Source organism: Haliotis rufescens, unplaced genomic scaffold, assembly GCF_023055435.1.
Source record: "Haliotis rufescens isolate VD_foot unplaced genomic scaffold, xgHalRufe1.0.p SCAF_1, whole genome shotgun sequence".
Classification (NCBI taxonomy): Eukaryota; Metazoa; Mollusca; class Gastropoda; order Lepetellida; family Haliotidae; genus Haliotis; species Haliotis rufescens.
In genome coordinates, this window is record NW_025963779.1 from 66,798,158 (window position 1) to 66,821,952 (window position 23,795).

The 23,795-nt window shown below is 37.3% G+C and overlaps 1 protein-coding gene across 6 annotated transcripts in view; it reads right to left on the reverse strand.

Annotated features, from left to right (window-relative positions):
- The window catches only part of LOC124134112 (ceramide glucosyltransferase-like), a 69,193-nt gene that overhangs the window by 19,852 nt on the left and 25,546 nt on the right, over positions 1–23,795 (reverse strand). For 5 of the 6 annotated variants that reach the window (XM_046498777.2, XM_046498778.2, XM_046498779.2 and 2 more), the window contains exons 3-5: positions 12,453–12,552; positions 9,293–9,491; positions 1,007–1,125 (exon numbers count right to left, since the gene is read on the reverse strand). In XM_046498777.2, the coding sequence (XP_046354733.1) occupies positions 1,007–1,125; positions 9,293–9,442 (269 nt within the window). In that variant the 5' untranslated portion in view covers positions 9,443–9,491; positions 12,453–12,552. The remainder of the gene's footprint in view (positions 1–1,006; positions 1,126–9,292; positions 9,492–12,452; positions 12,553–23,795) is intronic. The other variant, XM_048399809.1, reaches the window with a different exon arrangement.

The window sequence follows — 23,795 nt, forward strand, 5'->3', positions numbered from 1 at the left end:
GCTGCTGTATGAAGATGGCATTTAAATAATCAACTCTGGACCAGACAAACCAGTGATTGATATTATGATCAAAATCCCATGCCGTAAAGGCATGCAATCATCCAAGCCACAAGCCACAAGCCACAACCGCCAGAACCGCCTTACATTTCTGGAGACCTACCGGTACACTACCCAGAATTACAAGATCATGTTAATTGTATGTTTACTAAAAACAATGATACCACTGCTCATAACTACTGTGGGAATTAAATGAAGCATGAAAACTTGAGAGATATTTTCCACCAATAATAGATTAGAATGACAATCCTCATACATATACCCATGGTAAGTTTAACAAAGGGAGTTATGAGTGAGCGAGTTAGCTGAGATTAATGCTGCCAAAACAGTACATTTCATTTATTCCACAGCATTTTGCAGGAAAGTCAAAAGTGTTCAAGCATGTTTACCACTTTGGCATGCCATGGGTACGGGTATGAGGCTGACAAGATCATTATCAGGTTGAATTTAGAGATCAAAAACCATAACCAGCAGATCCTGGTAACTGAGGGAAAAAAACTCATCAAGTGTAACACTGTAGTCCCTGAAACACACTGAATAAATGGGTTCAGTTTGGTTTCTGATACATAATATGGATACAACACACCGTTTACACTCTGATGAAGATGATAGGGCTCTGACAGGTTTTTTGAGTACTCAAGCACAGATCAGTTGCAGATGGACTCGAATCACTAAATTCACTAACACAAACATGGAAGAGAAAACAGTTCAATGTCTGGACACATTTTGACTTTGATGATGCTGAGATGTCAATGGTATGGCATATTACCAGAAATTACTCCAGACATTGATTCTGACATTACTTAACCCCAGATCAGGTTTTAGGACGCAGGTACTTGAGCCCTTGACGGACATTAAAATGAAGTACAGTGCAAGGCTAACCCTCCGATGAAGGAGATGGGGATGACATACAGCAACAGATGGGGATGACGTACAACACAAGACTTACCCTCCGACAAAGGAGATAATGACGAAGCACAAGGTAGAGCAGTACAACACCAGGCCCAGGATCCCGAGGATGAACACAATATAAGAAAATGTCTGAGCATCCAGGACTTGATACATTTTCTGAAACAATAGGACACACAAGTTAGTCTTTCATCCGACCAGTCCATCATCAATAGTATCACATAGTATAAACATAAATCTCATAATTCCACCAACAGCAATCATTACTGATTGAAATGACAACTCTGAACGATCTCAAAAAAGTTCTACTTTGAACATATTACTATCATTGTTCGTTTGCGGGTGTGAATTACCTCAGTCATCAATAATGTTCATAAGGTCGGAAACAGAGTGAGTGAGTGAGTTGGGTTTAACACCACTTTAACAGTATTTCAGTTCTATCATGTTATGTAATCATAATGCGGGAGGAAATCCCAAAGTGATGCAGGTCCCTGATGTTACAAACCAAGGAAGATAATCTGGGATCATAAGATTATAACATGCCTAAGGGACACAACTCTGCAAAACTGTGATACCCTTGCAAATCAGGCAAATTAATAGCCTATTAATATATTTATACAAAAATAAAATATGATTATTTGAACTATGATTCAAGACAACAGGAAGTCAAGATTCACCTAGTAGTGCAAGTTATGAAAAGGCTATTGATTTTCAACAACTAACCTGTAAAAGCAAGACATACTCTAACTCTAAGCTACTTTCATAATAAGCATGGCTCTAACTGTGATAGCACAAACAAATCCCCTCAAGCAGTGGCTTTAACAATTAAACCACGGATGCACACCTATCTAATGATACATAGAAACAATCAGTACAAACGACAGAAAATCCCTAAATACCTCGCCAACACTGGACTCAAACTTGCTTTAAATAATGCAACAGCAACTCTGCTATTCTGATTGATTAACTGAAGCATTGCTGACTACAAACCTAAATACTATGCAATGATTTCCCTGGGGATATGCATACGGAGAAAGACATCAACAAAAGACACACACTATGATTACTTCACTCATGTGACCAGCAAATAAAAACAGACACTTAAGCATTTCAACCAGACACTTTGTTTGTGGTCAGAATGGCTTAAAATGCCCATTTCAGGTCTACATTTGACAAAATTACATTGGGGGGGGGGGGAGTATGTGTGTGTGTGCACCCAATACCCCTAGATAGCTTCGCAACTGCATGGTCTGCCACTAAAATTTCCGAGGGGACCCCATTATTTTGGAGACCAATGAAAATTATAACACTGTGATATGAATCCCATGGTCCTTCCTTTGGGCCCTGTTGGGATATACTTCACATGTACACATGTACACATCTAATTACTGTAAACAGCTTTATTTCTGCGCCGTTAAAATATTGCGAATACCACACTAAAGACAATACTGCGACGAGATATTTTTGAGAGTTGCCATGTTGATATGACCCCTTGATTACCAAACAATAGACAGCTTCTCTCCGAAGCTAGTTAATCTGAGTTGGCCGGAAAGTTGACCGGAAGGGATTGCGACCAATTATCAAATACGATAATTGACTCAACTCAGTGCCATGACTGTGAGTTTGAATGCAAACTATATAAGAAGACATTAATTGGTCTGTTTACACTGTCATTTGTGATGTATTGTGTGACCATTCTGCATTCATTTGTGTTTTTCACTTATTGAGTAACTTGTGGTTCTGGTTGACGATTTCAACATTTGATGACGTGTTGCAATGAATAAAGAATGTATGTATTATTTATACTTATTTTTGCGTTTTTAATTTTTGCGATTGAGTCTCGTTGCAAAACTCGCAATAATAAAACGGTCGCAAAAAATTCCCTGTTTACAGTATATTTCTGTGTCAAGAGTCTATAGCATCTGTCTCATTACATTTCATCCGTATACAGTCATCACAACAAATGTGTCTACTAACAAGCATGAAATATTCATATCCCCCGCCAATATGACATGTCTGGTTGTGTGCAATTCATTGGCTCCTGTTAACTATGTTCATTGGACCTTTTTGTAAATGGCCTAATTGCAGCACTAAAAAAGTTATTACTGGTCTTGTTTTGCCTTCTGCAGTATATGATAGAATACGTAGCTGTATTTGTAATGAGTTACGTTATTACTTTAACAATAATCAGAGAAGTAAGGGAGTTCTCTGAGAGCAGGGGTCACCATGAGGTGTACTGAGAAGTACAACACCAATCATCTGATGATCTGAGTAGTAGACTGGAGTCCGGAATGCTACAGCACTGGCATGATCAGTAAACACCAAGTTTAAGAGAGAATGAATTGGGTCATTTTCTGCACATTAAAGAAATCTTCAAATTTCAGTTTTATTTATTGTAAATTGGATTTTCACAATAATTCACCACATACCTTGTCCAAGTTCCTTTGTCAAGTGGTATACATCTCAATTAGGTAATTATGGTAATGATTCTCAGACAACCCTGCGTATAAGTTTTTGTAGAATGTGTAAGCGGTTTCCGAGTTAAGTGCTTGCTAAGGAAACATCTGTAAAAGCTCCCAAACTATCAAAAGGCATCAGTTTACCACTTGACTTATCATATATGCCAAATTTGGTGAAGAAATATTGTACGGTTTTCAAGATCTGTGCCAAGTTTGGTGATTTTCAGTCAAAGTCAAAGTTGTTGCCAGGGAAACTTAAATATTAAATACATTTTTTTTTTAAATCCCAAACTATCAAAAGGCACCAGTTTACCACTTGACTTATTTATATATGCCAAGTTTTGTGAAGAAATATTGTATGGTTTTCAAGATCTGCTCCGGAAACGAGCTCTACCGTCATTATCAGTCTAAGTCAAAGTCGTTGCCATGGAAACTCGAAAAATATTGTTTTTTAAAAATCCCAAAGTATGAAAAGGCACCAGTAGACCTATCTATGTGCCAAGTTTGGTTAAGATATCTCTCATGGGTTTTGTGTTCTGCTCCGGAAGCGAAATGTGATGGACAGATTGACGGCACCCATTCCTATATCTCCCTTCCACTTCGTGGCGGGGGATAATAATCAGGGACATATAAACAATGTATAAGTTTCTCATAAATGTCAACATGAAACCAAGTGAACAAAACACTGAAAAGAAAAACATACCTTATGTATGTCACTGTATTTGTGAGTGCAAACTTATCTGTGACATATTTCGGTTGCATATGTCATTAATGATCAATACTACCGTACATATGTACGAAGCCACTATGCTCAAGCAAACGTTGCTGACATGGGCCATGGCAAAAAAAGAGAGAGAGAGAGAGAGAGAGAGAGAGAGAGAGAGAGAGAGAGAGAGAGCAAACCATTGGCACATTCTGGACTATACACATTACCAAGTCCTCTGATCATTTCCACAATAATATTTACCACAACTGCATGGAAATTTAGAATGGTGTATGTTTCACTCAACATTTTCTATATTGCAGTATATATACACCTACACATCTGCCATTATGCAGATAACACAGTAATTTATGAGAGATATAACTTTTCTACCAAACTGAACCAAAGAAATTCAAGTTAAATCAACAATTAAGGCCTGCAAGAAATTGTTGGGAGTGGTTGACTGAACCGACTGAAACGAACATGCAATATCATGACAGTGTCTTTGTGTAGTCCTCCCACTCAGAGATATCTTTGATCTTTGGGCGATCAATCTCTGGCTAAACTGATATATATATATATATGGCTAAACTGATATATATATATATATATATATATATATGGATCACCTCTAGAATGTCCGGTTAAAACATGCATGTTTTAACTGTGAATCTCAGGAGCACAACCGGGCATCATGATATAAATATACATATATGTAACACATCCCAACCAGGTTATCTGGTGTGTTACCTTGGAGATAAACAAAATACAGCTTAAAACAAACTCAAAGTTGACTGAAACATGCCAAAGCAGTTTGTGCCTAAACCTTTTCAGTCTACTAGCCCAAACTTGACTATTAGTATCATTTTCAGTTGACTTAATGTTATATACTACTCAAAAGAAGTTAAAGAACACCCAATTTTTTCATATTACTACAATTACTTTGTCAAGCCATGATAGATTAACTTTAGTACTGTGAAAGAATTGGGTGTGTTTTTTTTTATCTTCTTTCAAGTTGTATATATGGGTTATTATTAGTTGAGACCTGTGAAGATCCAGGGTGGAATAGGTCAAAAGTAAAAGGTGACTATGCTTTTGTAAGATGTGACTAAAGGGATCGGGTGGTCAGGCTCACTGACGTGGTTGATGCATGTCATCGTATCCCAATTGCGTGGATCGATGCTCATGATATCAATCACTGGATTGTCTGGTCCAGAGTCGATTATTTACAGGCCGCTGTCATATAGCTGAATATAGCATATTGCTGATGGGGCGTTAAACAAAAAAAATAAAAATATTATAAGTTGAGCTCAATATGAAGTCGAACAGACTCCGGTCTCAACTGGTGGATAAAGTTGCAGACTTATAAGTACACACTTTACCTGCTTGATTTGTGATAACATATTAGGACACTTCCTAAGAAACCTGTACTTTTACTTTGGTCCTCAGGCTAGGACAAACTGGTTCAGTTTCTACCCCTGAAAGGAGCACACTGTTAAATCCACACAGCACGCAACTTACTTATCAGATGTGCAGTGAAACCAGGTAATTGAGTTTTACATCCACATTTTCCTTAAGCAAAATTAACTGTTGTGCTAGTACACATGCCCACACGCTGTAACTGTGCATAAGAGTGGTGTGATCTCATTTAACAAGCATGACACATTTATCGTAGAAGCTGTGGCAAGAAGACCCAGATTGCAATGTGTCATGCATACAGCCTGTCTTGATTATACTCATTAGGGGCAAACCAGTGTCATATAACATTTTGCAAGTCAGTTATTTTTGGCTGGTTGAATGCATGTAAATGATTCTTTGCTCATTATGGTAAATTCAGAATCCAGTCAACTCTCAATAATTTGACAATACAAATTTACCGGATATGTTTTTTAAAACTTGTCTTTCAATTTGTCCAGTCCAACTGAAACCTGATAACAAGAATTGTTTAAGAATTCTGAATGACCAGATTTTCTTGGCCTCGGGGATGACTTTATTGTAAACAAGTTGACCAAACAACAGAAAACTGTTTAAACAATCTTGTGCCAGGTTCACCACTCATCTGCATCTGATCAGTTGAAACATAAAAATGTCACAATCCCTCTCCATTGTTTGAAACTAAGCATGAGGGTGAAGGGTTCTTTGTCTTAGCACTTATAAGAAAAGTTAAACAGGGTCCCAAGATTCAATCCGTGAAGACCAGGTTAGAATTTGGTCTTCAGCAACCCATGCTTTCCATATGAGGCGACTAACTGGATTGGGTGAACAGGCTTAGTGATCTTGTATCCCAAATGCATAGATCGATGCTCATGTCAATCCCTGTACTGTCTGGTCCAGACTCGATTATTGACAGACCCCCATCATATAGCTGGAACATTGCTGAGTGTGGCATTAAACAACAAACAAACTAGTTCTTAGATTCAAATGCTAAAGTAAAGGCTGACTTCAAGGACCCCAGGAAACCCCTAACTTTGACAACTACCTCAATGGCACTGCTTCTCAGTTGCTGTATGCAATGTCTATTTTTAAAGGAATACATTGCTTATTATGTTTATTAGAACATAACATTTTTAGCTTTGCTTCCCCCCCCCCCCCCCCCCATTATGCCTGTGCATCTATGCAGTCATGTGACAAGTCGCTACCAGAAGGTGGAATTCTGGGAAAGTAGATACTCACTATGCGTTCCCTTGATTTGCCACTAAACAAGATTTGACTGTCAAAACCCACCTGATATTAGAAACATTTTTTAAAGAAAATTCAGGTCACCACAATAAGAACAGTTTCTGTCAAATCTGGTTTCTATTAGGGCTGCAACGAAAACACTACGAGGCGAATACGATTCATATCACGAATATAGGGTAATTACAATTACAATAACAAGTCAGCAGTTTATGTATTATTTATTATATTCAGTGAAACAATAACATCATAATTTATTTGACATGGTTTGTTAATTATTAATAAATTATACATTTATATACTGTACTTATCCAGGTACTAGTATCTGCTCAAATGCGACAATGACCAGTGAAAACAATACATGTACTATCAAATTAAATATTATTAGAGTGTTGTCATTGAAAGAAATCTATGCATAAAATATGTTGTTATGGATATTTTTAGGTACAGGGTATGTAAATATACATGATAGCATATTCATAAATATTCAATTCTAGTGGCCATGAATACCGAATTCAATTCATGAATGGTTACGGTTCGATTCACTGAATATGAGAGTGAATCGTTACAGCCCTAGTTTCTATATCATTGGAAAAGAAAAAGAAATCACTTTGAAAGTTCTATTTCATCAATAATTAAGTACTGATAAAAAGGAGCATGTATTGTTCCCTATTTTATGAGTACTGGAAGCAGTCTAGCAATTTACACACTTTTATTCCGAAGACTGGGCAAAAAGCAAATTTGACATTTGAGAACTAATATACATTAAATTCAATTTAAGTGATGTCTCTTCTTTTGATGGTGTTGTTCCTGTATAACCCGGTTCCACTTGATAAAGGGATTGGATCCATCCGGTAAAATATGAATACAAGTATACACTGAAATAAGTACAAATACATTTAATCCCTATCTGATGCCACTCAAATGCTAAGTATATCTTACTTTTCTTATCTCTGCAGTAATTGTAAATAAATAAATGTCATAAAAATGTTATAGGCCATGTTATTGATTTAGAAAACATTGCCATTATCATTTTCCTTGTTAAAGTCTTATATTTTTGTTGAAATTCTTAAAATCTCAAAAATACATATTTTGACATTCATACATTATGATGAAATGAAAGCTGAATAATACATTTCACTGGAGAATTAAAGAAAACATTACGCAACTAAGCAGTGTGTTCTAAACTCAAGTGTTTAAAACCTTCTTATCGTCTTGTTGTCAGCTGTTTTCCTCACATCAAAGGCAGATAACTCTAAATCGGTGACACACCTCTGTTTAAGGTCCAATTTCTACTTATTAAGTTTAAAAAAAAAAAAAAAATGTTTGTCAAGTTAACAAATGATTATATTGAATGTATGTTCCCATACTTCATGAAAACAATTACTGGTAGATCTATCATTTTGGGCTTATGTTTGAAAATGAGCAAATTTCAACTGACCACCCACTAGGAAGTCAAGTTGACATACCATGCTCAATCTGGGGCAAAGCTTGCTTTCGGATCTTGTCGGTTCTTGGTTCCAAAATGAAGCTAGTTGTCTTGTTGGTAGGTAGTTAGAACTATAGTTTCACTCATGTGCCCCCTGATGAAATGCCTACTGCACACTTATGAATTTTGTGTCAGAACTGTCGGAAGCCCACTCACTACCATCAATATTCACACGGTTGATAGCCTGTCAAAAACCTCTTCATCGCCATTAAGGTTTCTTTGGAATGGAATGAAATATGTATCTAGTGGTCGTCACTTGCATGGAACAAAACGGCACATACATACAACAGCATACAGGCATGGTGACCCAGATAATAATGTTTCATATTGACGGCGCCATTCACCTGGGCAAGTGTTGGTACACGAGGGTAGAAATTTGGTCATATCCTCGTTTTAAAAGTTCTTTCCTCTAGGTCATAAATAACTCATGAATAAAGTCTACAGGACATTTCATACATTAATGACAATACAAGAATATTTACTAAGTTTATCATCATTTTACTTGTAGAAGTACCTCTTTAGGCTACTCACAGTGTCAGTTAGGCTAGGCTACATTAGGTAGCTTTGCGTTAGTTTGATAAATGCTATTTTCATAGCCCTATGACTCGTATTTATTAAAGGAAGCCAGAAAAACAATTTTTTAGCATTTCCAACAGCACAGGTACTATTAAACGCACACTGTCAGTTACTACGGTATTATCCCAGGGGACAGTGCAGGTAACACAAATGCACATCAAAATGCTGTGATGAACAAAGGATTAAGGTATGAGTAAGGTAGGGAAAAGGAATTGCTTAGTGATCGTAAGGAGCAAGCAGAATTTAGGATAATTGCAACTGAGTTTGTTAAGCTGCCAGCTATCAGCAAGACTAGTTTGGGGGAATATCACGAAGAAATGAGTTAGTGGAGATATGAATCAGCAAGTTGAAGCAAAACACTGGAAGCCTCACTACAAACAACACAAAGTGTCTGCTGCTGAGAGGAGCAGACGTCAGTCTCACCATGCAATGTTGTGGCAAGTGATGGAGGAGTAGGTTCGATACAGAAGGTCTTTCACATGCATCTGATGCCGCCTGTTCATGCATACACCATGTATACAAGTCCAGAAATGCACATGCAGTGGGCTGGACACATTCTGAACTCATCAACATCACTGTTTATGTCTGCCATGTAAATCTAGTCTGGCTGGTTTAGCAACACCTGGTAGAAGGATGGATATTTGTCATATTGCATTGTTGCACTGTCATGTGATAAGCAGCATATATCATTCACTTTTACCATCAACAAACGATGACTAACAATTTCTGTGAATAATATGTCCATAATATTTATTCCCATCCGTGACTAATTTTCACATGATGAAATCTGGAATACAAACATATACATTTTGTTTTATTGTGGTAATCAGCTTTTAGCTGATTATCTCATGGAAGTTAAAAACAGGTATATATACTTTATGTTCAGTAAGAAGCAGACTGAACCAAATGTATTTTGCTCTACTTGTCTAAACACTAAATCTTTCAACAACAATCTTTTCACTCTCAATAGCACAGTTAGGGAGAGTACTAGTCTTGACCTTGGATTTGTAATAATATAAGTCAGTTATGTTCTCAAACTTGACCTTGACCTTGATGAATTGAACATAATAATATGAGTGAAGCCCAAAGTGATGCAGGTCTCAGACGTTTACCACTTCGGTGAAACCCACAAACAAGGGTATGGTGCTGACAAACCTAGAAACATAATCAGAGCGAACCAGGATTCGAACCCACAATCATAGGTTTCTGTCATGTTCAAGGAATGCAACTCTGCACAGCGAATCATGGTGCCTTAGATGACTGGGCCACCCGTGCCCCCTATGAGTCCAGTCAGAGATAACACAGGGGTTATGCAAAATGTACATAGACTAGCCCACAAACATGTAGTCTCAGAAATAAAGTTAATTGAACAATATGTATCTACAAAATAAAAAAAGTGAAGTCAAACTGGAGCCCATAACAACGCCAGATGTCTAGCGCCGAGGCAATCTAGACTTGCCAAATCATTCGAGACTGAGTTGGGTTCATTTAACAGTTTGTTTTCTTGGGTCTGGAAGACAGACTAAGAACCTCTGGTCTCAACATACAGTTAACTACGTTTACAACGAACACGATTATAACGTACTGACGGATATAACGAACTGTTTTTTTTGGTCCCGTCCATTTGCTGTATATATGTTGTAAATATGCTTATAACGAACTACGGTTATAACGTACTAAATTCAGTGGTCCCTTTGAGTTCGTTAAAACTGTAGTTTACTGTAATGCTGGTGGGAAAACACATGTGACATATCTGGTACATTCTATCAAGGATAATCAAATAAATACAGTGACTAAATGAAATACCGACACCAAGGATCTGAGATGACATCTAGTCTACACGAAGAATTTCGCAAAGTAATGAAAGCTTATTTTCATGATTTCCTTGTGATAACCTGGTCGTTAGGTTCTAAATTGTTCTAAACTCAGATATTGTATTGTTAAAAGCCTCTGTAATGTCTCTCTCTCACAGACAGACAGACAGACAGACAGAGATGCCTAGCCAAATATGCAACTCAATATCAATGTGACTCCCCCAACTACATTCCCAGTGAATGATACATCCCCTTACCTTAAAATAAACAGTGTTTTCCTCAAAACAACACACAGTTTATATGTCTATTTTGTTGACTAATTGGTATGTGTAGACAAATACAAAGACAATGATGCCTAGTTTGATACGAGTGGGTAGAGCTCTTGACTCCAGCAGTGATAACTAACCAGGTGCCTACTGTGTAATTCCTATTCTCTGAATGACATTTCAGTTACAACTGCTGCTCAATAAATGCTTTTGTGTTTATATTCAAGTTGGTATTTCAACTATCCAAAGTATGCAGTGAGGACGTCTTATTGTTGATAGTCATTTTGGAAACATAAATGCGAAGTTTCATTAATGCGAACAAAGACCACTGGTATTATTCACAAAGACCACTGGTATTATTCACAATTAATTCATGCTTGCATTAATTTGAAGATTTACAGTATACTATGTCTCTCCATGTAACCATTGGATATTTCACAAATACTGCATTACTTTATCAAAACGATCTGATCAGTTACACTTGCATGCAACCGTATGTTGAAATTTGTATCATGAGTTGGAATTTGAAAAGATTTAGTGATCACAAAAGGATCCTGAAAGAATAATAAACAGAAACTATAGGTCAACAGGTATTTCAGAGACCATGCATATTTTGAAATGTGAGGTCACAACTAGTATGCCCTCTATCATTCTCTGATAATTTGAATGAAATGAGTGAATTTGATTTTGATTTCATACGATTTTTAGAGCGTCACATAAAAGTGACATTGTAGGGAATCAAACACCCTGTCCTCAGCATGGTAAGCAAACACCTAAACCACTAGATTATCCTCCTAAAACTTATTGGGTTGCCTAGGGATAATGACTGGATAGAATGTTTTGAAAAACATCACATTCCATATAATTATCTCAAATAACAGTAGGGCACAACAATGACTTTTGCAAAAAGAGTCTTCATGTTACTAATGAAACAAGAATGCCCAAGCAAAAACATCCAGATTTTACAACATAGTTACATGATCTATTACACTTACAGACCAGTAATTATGAGATAAAAAATATACAAATGCAACAATTATAGAGACTCTCAACGTAATTTTGCAGATTCATTGTTTAGCTTTTCATCCATTTTCAAGATTGAAGAAGTCTCCTGATGTCATATGTATTGCGATATACATGTATGGGTGTCTGTGTGAAATGTATGAAATAATGAAATATATAAGAATAGAATAAAACCACAATTTTGAAAATTGTATAAACATTATAGCATACAATGTAACCAGTATATTTTGAACCTGAGCTGGTTCTCTATCTAAAACAACGTGAATAAGATTCTTCTCTCTGTGTAAAATTTATACCAGGGACACATTTCTGGTGAATCTGGTGTCACTTCAAAATATATTAATAAGCAGGCCCTAAAGACTGCTTCAATGTACTACATCCTTTCAAAGTACAACCGGTTTTCCTATAGTAATAGTTTCAAGTGTTAACATTGCATCAAGACAGGTTACATCCACAATACAATAAGTTGTGTTTACTCACATTGTGTATAGGATCCTATAACAGCTGGAGGGAAGATGGAGAGGAAATGCTGGGTGGAGGTGCACACTGAATCAGCTCACGTCAATCCTGTACATCAAGTCTGAAACAGCCATAAATACTATACGCTACAAGCATGCTTGATGAAAAATAAACAGCATTTGTAAATAGAGCAAGCCAATACATCAAGTATGTTCACATCATTATGTGAAGAGGTAGGGAAAAGGTAGACTACCGGTACTGCTTAGTCTCTGAAAATATATATGTTTGATATATAAAACATGAGGAAAGTTTAGATTTGCTTCATTTAGGGCTACAGCACTCGAGTAAGGGCTGGGAAAGAGGGTAAACAAGAAAACAGTGTTATCCCTATGCCATGGGGCACATTAGAATTTTGTTTGTTCATTTAGTGGTGAATAAAACCAGCATTATAAACTGGCATAGTCCTGTAGTCCTTGCCAATCTGCCCAATAGTCAAGGTATCATAAGGACTTAAGGGTTTTGTTATATGTTATCATGTAAGGACTAGGGGACTAAAAATGTTAGTTTCTACTGCTGTAAAACTATATAAAAAAAGAGTCCTATAAAGCCTAGATAAAGAAGAGATAGGCACTAGGGTCGCTTTATGTCATCAGACAAAAATGTGAAATTAAAACACACAACAGCCCCCTTCTCTGAAAAAAATAATTTATGGTACCCATTCTCGACCTCAGTCTTGATAAGATAATTTTAATAGTTTATGAGAAAACTTGTCCCCATTGCAGACACAATGCACTTTGTAAAATAACATGGATCAGACACTATGCACTTTGTAAAATAACATGGATCTAGGGCCATAACTGTGTATGCTGAAAATCTGAAAACATGTTCCAAGGGAAATAACTCTTGAAAAAAAAATTGACTGGACCAAAGAATCTCATAGATAATCATGCAAAGTTACATTCATGTAACGTCAGTAGTTTCTGAGAAAAGTTACCCCCATTGCAGACACTATGCACTAAGTTTAAAACCATTGAGCATGAGCAATAACTCGGTTATAAAAAAATATAGCACCAATTTTAAAACTTAGTCTTGGCAAGTATCTCTCATATATGCATGTAAACTTTCATTCATGTAATTTGAGTAGTTTCTGAAAAAAACTTGTTCCCATTTCACTCAGAATGCACAAAGTTGAAAAGCACAACCAGGCCCATAACTGACGTAAAAAAAATCAATTTTCGAACTCATATAAGATCATGACAAGTAATATCAGTGCGTAAAAATTTCATTTCTCTAACTTAAATAGTATTAAGAATTGTTGTACCCTTTGAGAAGCAGATGGACGGAAGGACAGATGGATGGGCGAATTCCTATATCCCCAGCATATCTGTAACTCCCATACTTTAACATAGGATTACAATAGTCATAAGTAGGGCTGTTACGATTCACTCGCGTATTTGGTGAATCGAACCATAACCATTCATGAATTGAATTCCTTATTCATGGCCATTAGAATCGAATATTTATGAATATGCTATCATGTATATTTACATACCCTGTACCTAAAAATATCCATAACAACATATTATATGCATAGATTTCTATCAATGACAACATTCTAATATTTAATTTGATAGTATTGTTTTCACTGGTCATTGTCGCATTTAAGAAAAATACTAGTACCTGGATAAGTGCAGTATATAAATGTATAATTTATTAATAATTAACAAACCATGTCAAATAAATTATGACGTTATCGTTTCACTGATTATAATAAATAATACATAAACTGCTGACTTGTTATTGTAATTGTGAATTAATATTCGTATTCGTTACCCTATATTCGTGATATGAATCGTATTCGCCTCATAGTGTATTCGTTGCAGCCCTAGTCATAACCTTTGGTCACTTTCTGCAAGTGGGTCCAGAGGTGTTATAAGACAACTGCTTGGTGCTGTCTTGAAGCATGGCACTGTCAGGAGTCTTCTTGAAAAGACAACATCTGACTGTGATCAGGCTGAGTAACCGAGTTTGTCAATGCTCTAGCAGATCCGGATTTGGGCTTGTACGTACTTTACAAAGGACAAGTACAACTTCAGGCTTTTCAGAAAGTCTCCTTATATGTTATCACTTTACAATCTAGTACATGTTTCAAGTGAAGTTGTGTTCCTGAATACCAGGAAGCACCGCAACAGCCTGCATGTCTGTTGATCAGATTTAATTTTATACATGTGAAAAAACAACAACTCAAACTTAGCCCCATATCATCCAAATATTCATAGAAATGAACCAGCATAATTGGAAAATTATCAATCACAGTTTTCATGATGACTTCCTTGGTTGGAAACTGAAGCCAGTTGATCATTGATGAAACTGATAAATTGCCACAAGACTACTTTGCATAGCATCAACAATATCTCACCCTTGAAAACTATCAGAGTCACAGGACGATGAAACACCTACCAACATGTCAAACTTGTTTATGGCTAATGGGAATAAGAAAGTCCAATGTCCTGTACACTGAGATCAGAGCATAGCCATATATTAACATGATCACAGTATTGCAATGTGCAACAACTATCGATAGGGCTGAGAGAAATCACTTCCTTGTTACCTTTTGTCAATCAATTTCAAAGGGAAAGGGGGCCACAGGTGTCCCAGTCGTCTAAGACGCCGCGATTCACCGTGCAGAGTTGCGTCCCTTAGGCACGCCAGAAACCTATGATTGTAGGTTCGAATCCCGGTTCGGCCCGATTATGTTTCAAGGTTTGTCAGTACCATACCCATGCTCGTTGGTTTCACCGAAGTGGTCAACATCTGAGACCTGCATCACTTCGGGCTTTCCTCCCACATAAAGCTGACACGCCGTGATATAACTGGAATACTGTTAAAACCAACTCATTTACACTCAAAGGGAAACATCATTGTGAATGCATATCTGTGAAGATTTTGGGGTAAACGATTCAAATCATAAAAAAACTTGTTAGATAATTTGTATCCAATGTACCAGAAAACAACAGTACACCGGTGATGCAGTCCTAACAATTGAATGTCATCATATGTTATCACTCCTGACAATAATGTATTAAGCTCTTCATCAATTTACACCCTGACCAAAAGCAAGATATTAATAACCACACACAAACACAAAATTTCATAGACAGGTCACCCACAAAGAGCAAGTTTTAGCGAATGTTTTATTCAAATAAAAGATGAGCATTATGCGGTATAGTTTTAAAAAAGGACTGAAATATCATACAGAACATCAAAGTACTCTTTCGGATTAATGATAAAGGAAAGTATTTAATGCTTCCATTGAATATTCAAATATCCCTACCCTTCTATCGCTGCTACCCACAGACTTGCCCCTCTCTCTATCCTCTTCCTCAACAATTTGACATACAAAGTGAAGCCCTTATCTGGCCCAAACACCTTCAATGTTGCACAGACCTGGTAATCCGTTGTCATCACTGCCATGCAAAACAAGTAATAAAAATCCCATGAAGAATTAATGTCCAGAAGAACTTTGGTGATTACCTGCCCACGACCAAGGTCTTCTACTATTCAATCAATCACAATGGAGATCAATAGATCGATACATGTGTACGAAAAGACTGCCTTCACGCACCAATAACACATACAGCTAGAGGATGTTGCTCGGGCTTCAGGACTTATTCAGTGTAAATTCCAGACACAAGCATGTTTTTGATGTTCATGGTAAGCTATGGCTGACCACTTAATCTTCAGGGGCCGGCAGTTTTGATTAATTTATTACCAATTCAATTTAATGTTAATGCATTTATTCGTCATTATTAATCTTACAACATGATAAGGAGATAAACATACCATGTCTTCAATTTAGTTGTTTCAAATGTTGTTTTAATTCCTGTAAATTTCATTTGAAATGAAAAGAAAACTTTATAGGTTTAAAATCAGAAACTGCCCACTGGTTTGTGAAAGAAGTGCTTTCAAATAAGTCTTCGAATGGCCTTTAGAAGTGCAACACATAAGTTAGAGATCTTGTGGCTGTCCACTTCTTTATCTACATACAGAATGTTGACAACCATAAACTCTCAAATTTGGTTTCAAATAATGTAAATATTTTTGGGGGGTGATATCGACATCAACAACATAATGGTCAAACCTTGATTTGATACCACTGGCAGATTAATCAGAATGCACAATACTTAAATGTCATGGTAGAATTCTTGTCCAGTCATATGATAAATGACAGTTCTCACTGGTTCAACAAACATTTAGTTATCAATCTGGTCACCTCTGCATATGTCACAAGTGAATGGACACATGTCTTGCGTCGTACCTCATCTTCTTGTCAAGGCCTTGGTTTATTTATTAACATGCAAAATTTGTTTCCTAATGTTCCATTTTCCTATGTTCCTGAAATATATACTATTCGAATTGAGGCATATGTCCTCAATGATTGTGACTGATTGTGACAAGAAGTATGTGCAAGTAAAATATCTCAGCACCCCAATCATATATGAGAAGTATATTATCCAAACATACTCATCATGCTCATGGGACCTTCCTGTGGGAGTGTACCGTATCAACCTTTTCTGAATACACACTGCAATATAGAGAAACACTTGGAACACTATGTACATTGGCTGAATACCTTGAAAGCATTACCTCCAGCAACATAATGAACCTTTTACTCACTGCTGTGTATTGACCGACATACATAAACTACGATATTATGAACTTGTCAAGACTCGCCTAGCTGCTCCACACAATGATCCAGACTCATGAGACAACTACATACATCACATGCAGCTTCAGGTAGCATAACCTGATAACAACAAGTATTTGTCACAGAGTGACGAAATATCCCCCGCCATATACACCATAGTACCAAATATGAAGACAATCCAGCGATTAGTTCTTGAGATATTGTGGCAACACCGTTTTCCAACTCCAAAAACAGATTTGCCTGCTGTGACCTTGAAAATTGGGTCAAGGTCACCAAATCTGACAGGTGTATGCGGTGTCTGTATATACACTATAGTTCCAAATATGAAGACAATCCAGCCATTAGTTCTTGAGATATCGCGGCAACACCGTTTTCTAACTCCAAAAGCAGATTTGCCTGCTGTGACCTTGAAAATGGGGTCAAGGTCACCAAAACCGACTGGTGTCTGCGGTGTCTGTATATACACCATAGTTCCAAATATGAAGACAATCGAGAGGTTTAGTTCTTGAGATATTGTGGCAACACCGTTTTCCAACTCTAAAAGCAGATTTGCCTGCTGTGACCTTGAAAATGGGATCAAGGTCACCAAAACCGACTGGTGTCTGCGGAGTCTGTATATACACTATAGTTCCAAATATGAAGACAATCCAGTGTTTAGTTCTTGAGATATCGAGGCAACACCGTTTTCCAACTCCAAAAGCAGATTTGCCTGCTGTGACCTTGAAAATGGGGTCAAGGTCACCAAAACCGACTGGTGTCTGCGGTGTCTGTATATACACCATAGTTCCAAATATGAAGACAATCCAGTGATTAGTTCTTGAGATATCGCGGCAACACCGTTTTCCAACTCTAAAAGCAGATTTGTCTGCTGTGACCTTGAAAATGGGATCAAGGTCACCAAAACCGACTGGTGTCTGCGGAGTCTGTATATACACCATAGTTCCAAATATGAAGACAATCCAGTGTTTAGTTCTTGAGATATCGCGGCAACACCGTTTTCCAACTCTAAAAGCAGATTTGTCTGCTGTGACCTTGAAAATGGGATCAAGGTCACCAAAACCGACTGGTGTCTGCGGAGTCTGTATATACACCATAGTTCCAAATATGAAGACAATCCAGTGTTTAGTTCTTCAGATATCGCGGCAACAAACAGGTGGGACGTACGGACGTACGGACAGACGGACGTACGGACGGACGTACGGACGGTCGTGAATACTATATCCCCCGCTTCGCGCTTTCGCGCGGCGGGGGATAAAAAATAAATTAATATGCAACACAAGACATCTTTTGATTGCAGATAAAAAAAAAAACGACTTCAGTGTAGATGTCTCATCTGACATGTTTATGTCAACTTTAACATATTTAAGTTACATCACATTTTTCAAATACCAAAATTTGAAACTGAGTGACAAACGATGTGATGATTTTTAAGTTTCTAAACATTTTCTGCCTCACAAATGTTTGGTTGTTTAACATTAAAGTTAGCAAGTGAGTGAATGTTGTCTTTACCACAGTCAATAAAAAGCAAGCAAGCTTGAAATAACTGAGTACCATGCATGCTAAACAGTGGCTGACAGCATGTGCACACACCATGCGGGTAAGACACTTTAGGCCAGGTCATACAGTGTTACCAGGTCCAAGATGGGTGCTGGGGATCTATTCTGCCTGGTAATCCCCATAGTGTCATATCCCTGCAGTCTTTGACTGAAGTACAAAGGTAATCACACTGACACCAGCCTGTCCTTGACCTTACTTAAAGCTTCAAGACGTCGCCCTGGCGAGAGTGGTGGCATGACGTGTGCAAGACACACATGGGCTGCCAGTTCATGTGACAAGCTTCATGCATTGTCTGGCAGTGGATGCAGTCTGTTATGGTAAGGCGATATCTGCATGTGACAACATTTACCACTATTATCGACTAGAAGTGAAAAGAAAAAGCGAGGTCACGATACAAAGGTCACGATACAATACGTATCGCAATATGCATATTTACATCAAATCATGTGGAAATGTCTTTTGACTATAAATATTTCAGAGCAGATTCAAAAGGAAAAGTTTGTTGCGGCTATTTTTGGTAGCGAACTTAATTACAACACATTTTGCGATTTTTTTAATGACAATACCTCTGGGGGTCACTAAACGAGCATTAATGTATTTTAACAGGTGTATCAAATTTTATCGATACAGAAAGAAATGTATTGTGCATCTTATTGGCGCATGTAAACTCATGATGCACTGATGTATCGTTTCAACTCTATTATTTACAAGGGTGATGTCAGTTTCCAGCTATATATAAAGTTGTCTACCACCTATTTTGACAGATACCAGTGATTATTCTAGAGCAAATTGATGGTTTCTGTCTATCTTTCTCATGGGCACAAACAAAAAACATGTTCTATGTTTTTATGTTTTAAGCCACTTATGTCATTTTCTTTTGTCTGATTCCCACAAACCCAGCAACCTGTGCTTGTCATAAGAGGTGACGAAGGATCAGGTAGTCTTATCGCATGTAACAGGGATGCATATATCTTCAACTAACATTCTTGCATGTGGAACACACAATCTCCACAACAAAGAAGTTCTTGTTCCACTTCTAGCAAAATATAATATAGATATTTACATCTGTATATTGAACATTTCTCAAGAATAATAACCTTCAGTGTTTGGGTGACAATTATCCATCATTTGTAAGACAGCGCAAGTATTCATATTCTGCCCAATCACTGTAGCAGTCAGTAACCTCGGACCCTGTCTCATACATGCTCCACTACAACACTCTGGCACAGACCATACACATAGTGCAATATCAAGGAATAAGAAGACAAACATTTCTTGTCTCATATTGCACATGTATTATCATGTTAGCTACTTACTGATGGTCCTGACTATGGACATCCAAAAACAAAATCAAACACACAGCAACCACTGTCTATCTCAACATTGCTCAATGCTTATTCACCTGACTGAAGTACAATTGTACATATTTTGTGAACAGTGATCATGAGACAGATCGTGACTTGACTGAATATGTTACTGACAAATGTGGGCAGTCGGGTAGCCTTGTGGTTTAAGCGTTCGCTCATCACGCCGAAGACCTGGGTTCAATTCCCGACATGGGTACAATGTGTGAAGCCCATTTCTGGTGTCCCCAGCTGTGATATTGCTGGAATATTGCTAAAAGCGGCATAAAACCATAATTTATATTTCTCATAGCTACAGATACAAATTTCAGTCTACACAATGTTAAGAAATGACACTGATGGCTAACTCTGTAAGCATTTATTGCAAATGATGAGATAATAATTGCAGTATTGTAGAAAATCTGAGTCCACATCCACATAATTAAATACACACAACAGAAACAGAGAAGCTAATTGATTTGAATCACTGCCAGAATTGTTAGCAACTTTATCTGTGTCACATAATGCAGCATGGTCTGTGTCAGCTACTGGTAGCTAGTGTCACATACTACAGCATGGTCTGTGTCTGCTACTGGTAGCTAGTGTCACATACTGCAGCATGGTCTGTGTCGGCTACTGGTAGCTAGTGTCACATACTACAGCATGGTCTGTGTCTGCTACTGGTAGCTAGTGTCACATACTGCAGCATGGTCTGTGTCGGCTACTGGTAGCTAGTGTCACATACTACAGCATGGTCTGTGTCGGCTACTGGTAGCTAGTGTCACATACTGCAGCATGGTCTGTGTCAGCTACTGGTAGCTAGTGTCACATACTACAGCATGGTCTGTGTCAGCTACTGGTAGCTAGTGTCACACGTTGCAGCATGGTCTGTGTCGGCTACTGGTAGCTAGTGTCACATACTGCAGCATGGTCTGTGTCAGCTACTGGTAGCTAGTGTCACACGCTGCAGCATGCTCAAAGGAGCTGTCTGCTGGAAGGTCTGTAACCAATCACATGTGGATAATGAAAGATAACTTCAGTAACATCTGGACCAAATGTGCTGATCAAGTAATTACTTGATCTGGTTAGTAATCCAGTTTCATAGCCAAACTAATATACAACTACACCTACCACAATATTATTTTCAGCCAACACCATGTGTTCAGCTGCTTATTGGATGCCTCATTCTGGTAACCTAATCTAACTGTGTTATCATTATATTTATGGTGCATACATGATACATGACATCTATATCATTGCTGTGTGCATAGAATTATACAATTCAACAATGCAACTTGGAAAAATGGTGATCGTGGCGCTTGATTATTTCAAATTTTACAAAACTATTCACAGGTTATCTGAGCAACGCAATATTGAACAAATAAACCAAGGTTTTCTGGGACAATGAAGGCAACTTTGATCAATATCTAGCTTTCAATATGTTTTGACCTTGAAACTGATACATCTAGATGTGATACATGGTAGTATAATCATGTCAATGTCCTGAATATGTCAATGTCCCAGTAATACAAATACATTTTTCAGCATTGACATTTTGTCAAGCACTAGCAATGCAACTGTCTGACATTTTTGTTGACAGGGTGAGGCCTGCATTTACATCATCTTATTAGCTGCAAAATGTTGTGCACGTTTGATGAAAGTTATAGTTACATAAACAATGAAGAATTTAGTTGATCATAAATTTTTGTGGGACAAATCTGTCACATGATTAATGTTCCTCTGGAGGACATTTCGAGAAAGCACCTGTCATGATCTGCTTCATACTGTTTTTAGGAACCTTGCAGTTGGTAGCATGCCTAGGTTGTAGCCATAATGGTCCTGGAAACACTTTCATAGTTTCCTTAAACAACCTAGATCCAACCGAATGCGATGGTAATAAAATGACCCGCAATGATCAGATTTATCTGTTGTTTAACACCACACTCAACAATATCCAGTTATATGAAGGTGGCCTGTAAATAATCAAGTTGGGTCCAGGACAAACCAGTGATTTATTATTGATATTGTGAGCAATGACAGTTGGATCATTAATTCACCCCTTACGAAAAGCATAGGTTGGTCAGACTAATTCTAACCCTGAATCCCCATGGGGTGAAAAAATTAAGACCAACAATATGATGAATGACAACTTCAGTTTGGCCAAGAACAGCCTTTCTCCAAGGCTGTAATGAAAGATAAGTCCATGGATGTGTAGTAATTCTATCCTCATAATAGGCAAGTCTAGATAAGTGTACAATACATCTGAGGATGTCTGTCTTTTATAGGATAACTTGTTCTCATTATTTGAATAACCTAGAAATTATGACTTCAGCTGATAATTATTGTTTTAGAGACTTGTGCAAGTCTAGGCCAGGAACCCTGGTTGTTGACAGCAGAATCAACATCCCAGGCCATCAGAGTACGATGACACACAATCAAGTCACAGAGCCTGACCACTCAGTGTCCACTGCAGTTTGGTCTTCTACCAAGAATCCGGTACTGAGGACCAATTCTAACCTGGAAACCCCTCAGGGGATCCTTATCAAATACGTATTTACATTTCATGTAAATGAAAACTGAAATAAAAACAATAAATAAAAATAAATTCTCAACACTGACTTACTTAGCTTTCGAAAAATGGTAAACTTCAGTGAATGATGTTTTACATATGGAGAAGTCATTTATAGTGCAAATGCTTGGATAAGATAGAACTTTTACTATCAATACAAGCTTGCATAGTACAGTTAACATCTCCATTGGTGGAATCAACAGGCCTAATATACTCTTGTTCCCTGTTCTTTTAGAAAATACTGAAAATGTAAAAACTTAACGGACAACATATGGTTTAATTGCCTATATCATGTATAAAAGTCATAACTGCTTATTTTGAAAAGATCTTATGAATCCACAGACACCATTAGTCATATTCAAAGAGACTGCAGCCGATTTAGAAAGAAAACAGCTTGTCCCTCTTGTTTTCACCAGTCTCGGATTAACAGACTAGAGCTTCCATTTAAATCATTATGTTTTCTTCAAGGATGAACATATCATATACCTCCTATTGTGATCTCCTTGTCCCATGATAAACATGAACATGCACACCCAAATATCAAATATATGATACCCTAATGATCCATTAAACCAACCAATGACACGTTTGAGACAGTACTTTACAAGTTATAAATCACAATCAATACTTGACAAAGTCCACATGGTTCTACAAGACCACAAGTCTGCATATAAATTGTGTATATTTAGAACTGAATAAACTCTGGTCATCAAACAAAAAGCAAAAAATGTATTACTTACTTTCCCGTATGTGGATGTAACTTATGATAACATGTATCCTCCTACATAACATTTGAACATGTGAATGTAATTCAGTTGCACCTTCTAATACAGCCAAGTCAAGGCGACATGGTTAAAACTAAATTGTAACCCGGAAACTAGGCTATGACAAAAGACAACCCCCAATCATCACATAAAGTAAGACTAACATGTAAACTCTGACAAAAAAGGTCTGTACAAGGTTAAATAAAAATCAGTTTACAATGGACCCCATAAGTGTTAAAGGAACTCTCAAGTCCTTGAGCTGAAAAGAGGATGAGTATAGATTGCTAGAGAGAAGGGGATGAAAATAGCATGGGGAGGCTGTTTTACGAAATATGTCACACTAACATAAAGACAGCTTGATTGTGTGTCGAGTAAGATTAATGTTGCTTGATTCTCACTTAGCTATAAAATTGAAGACATATC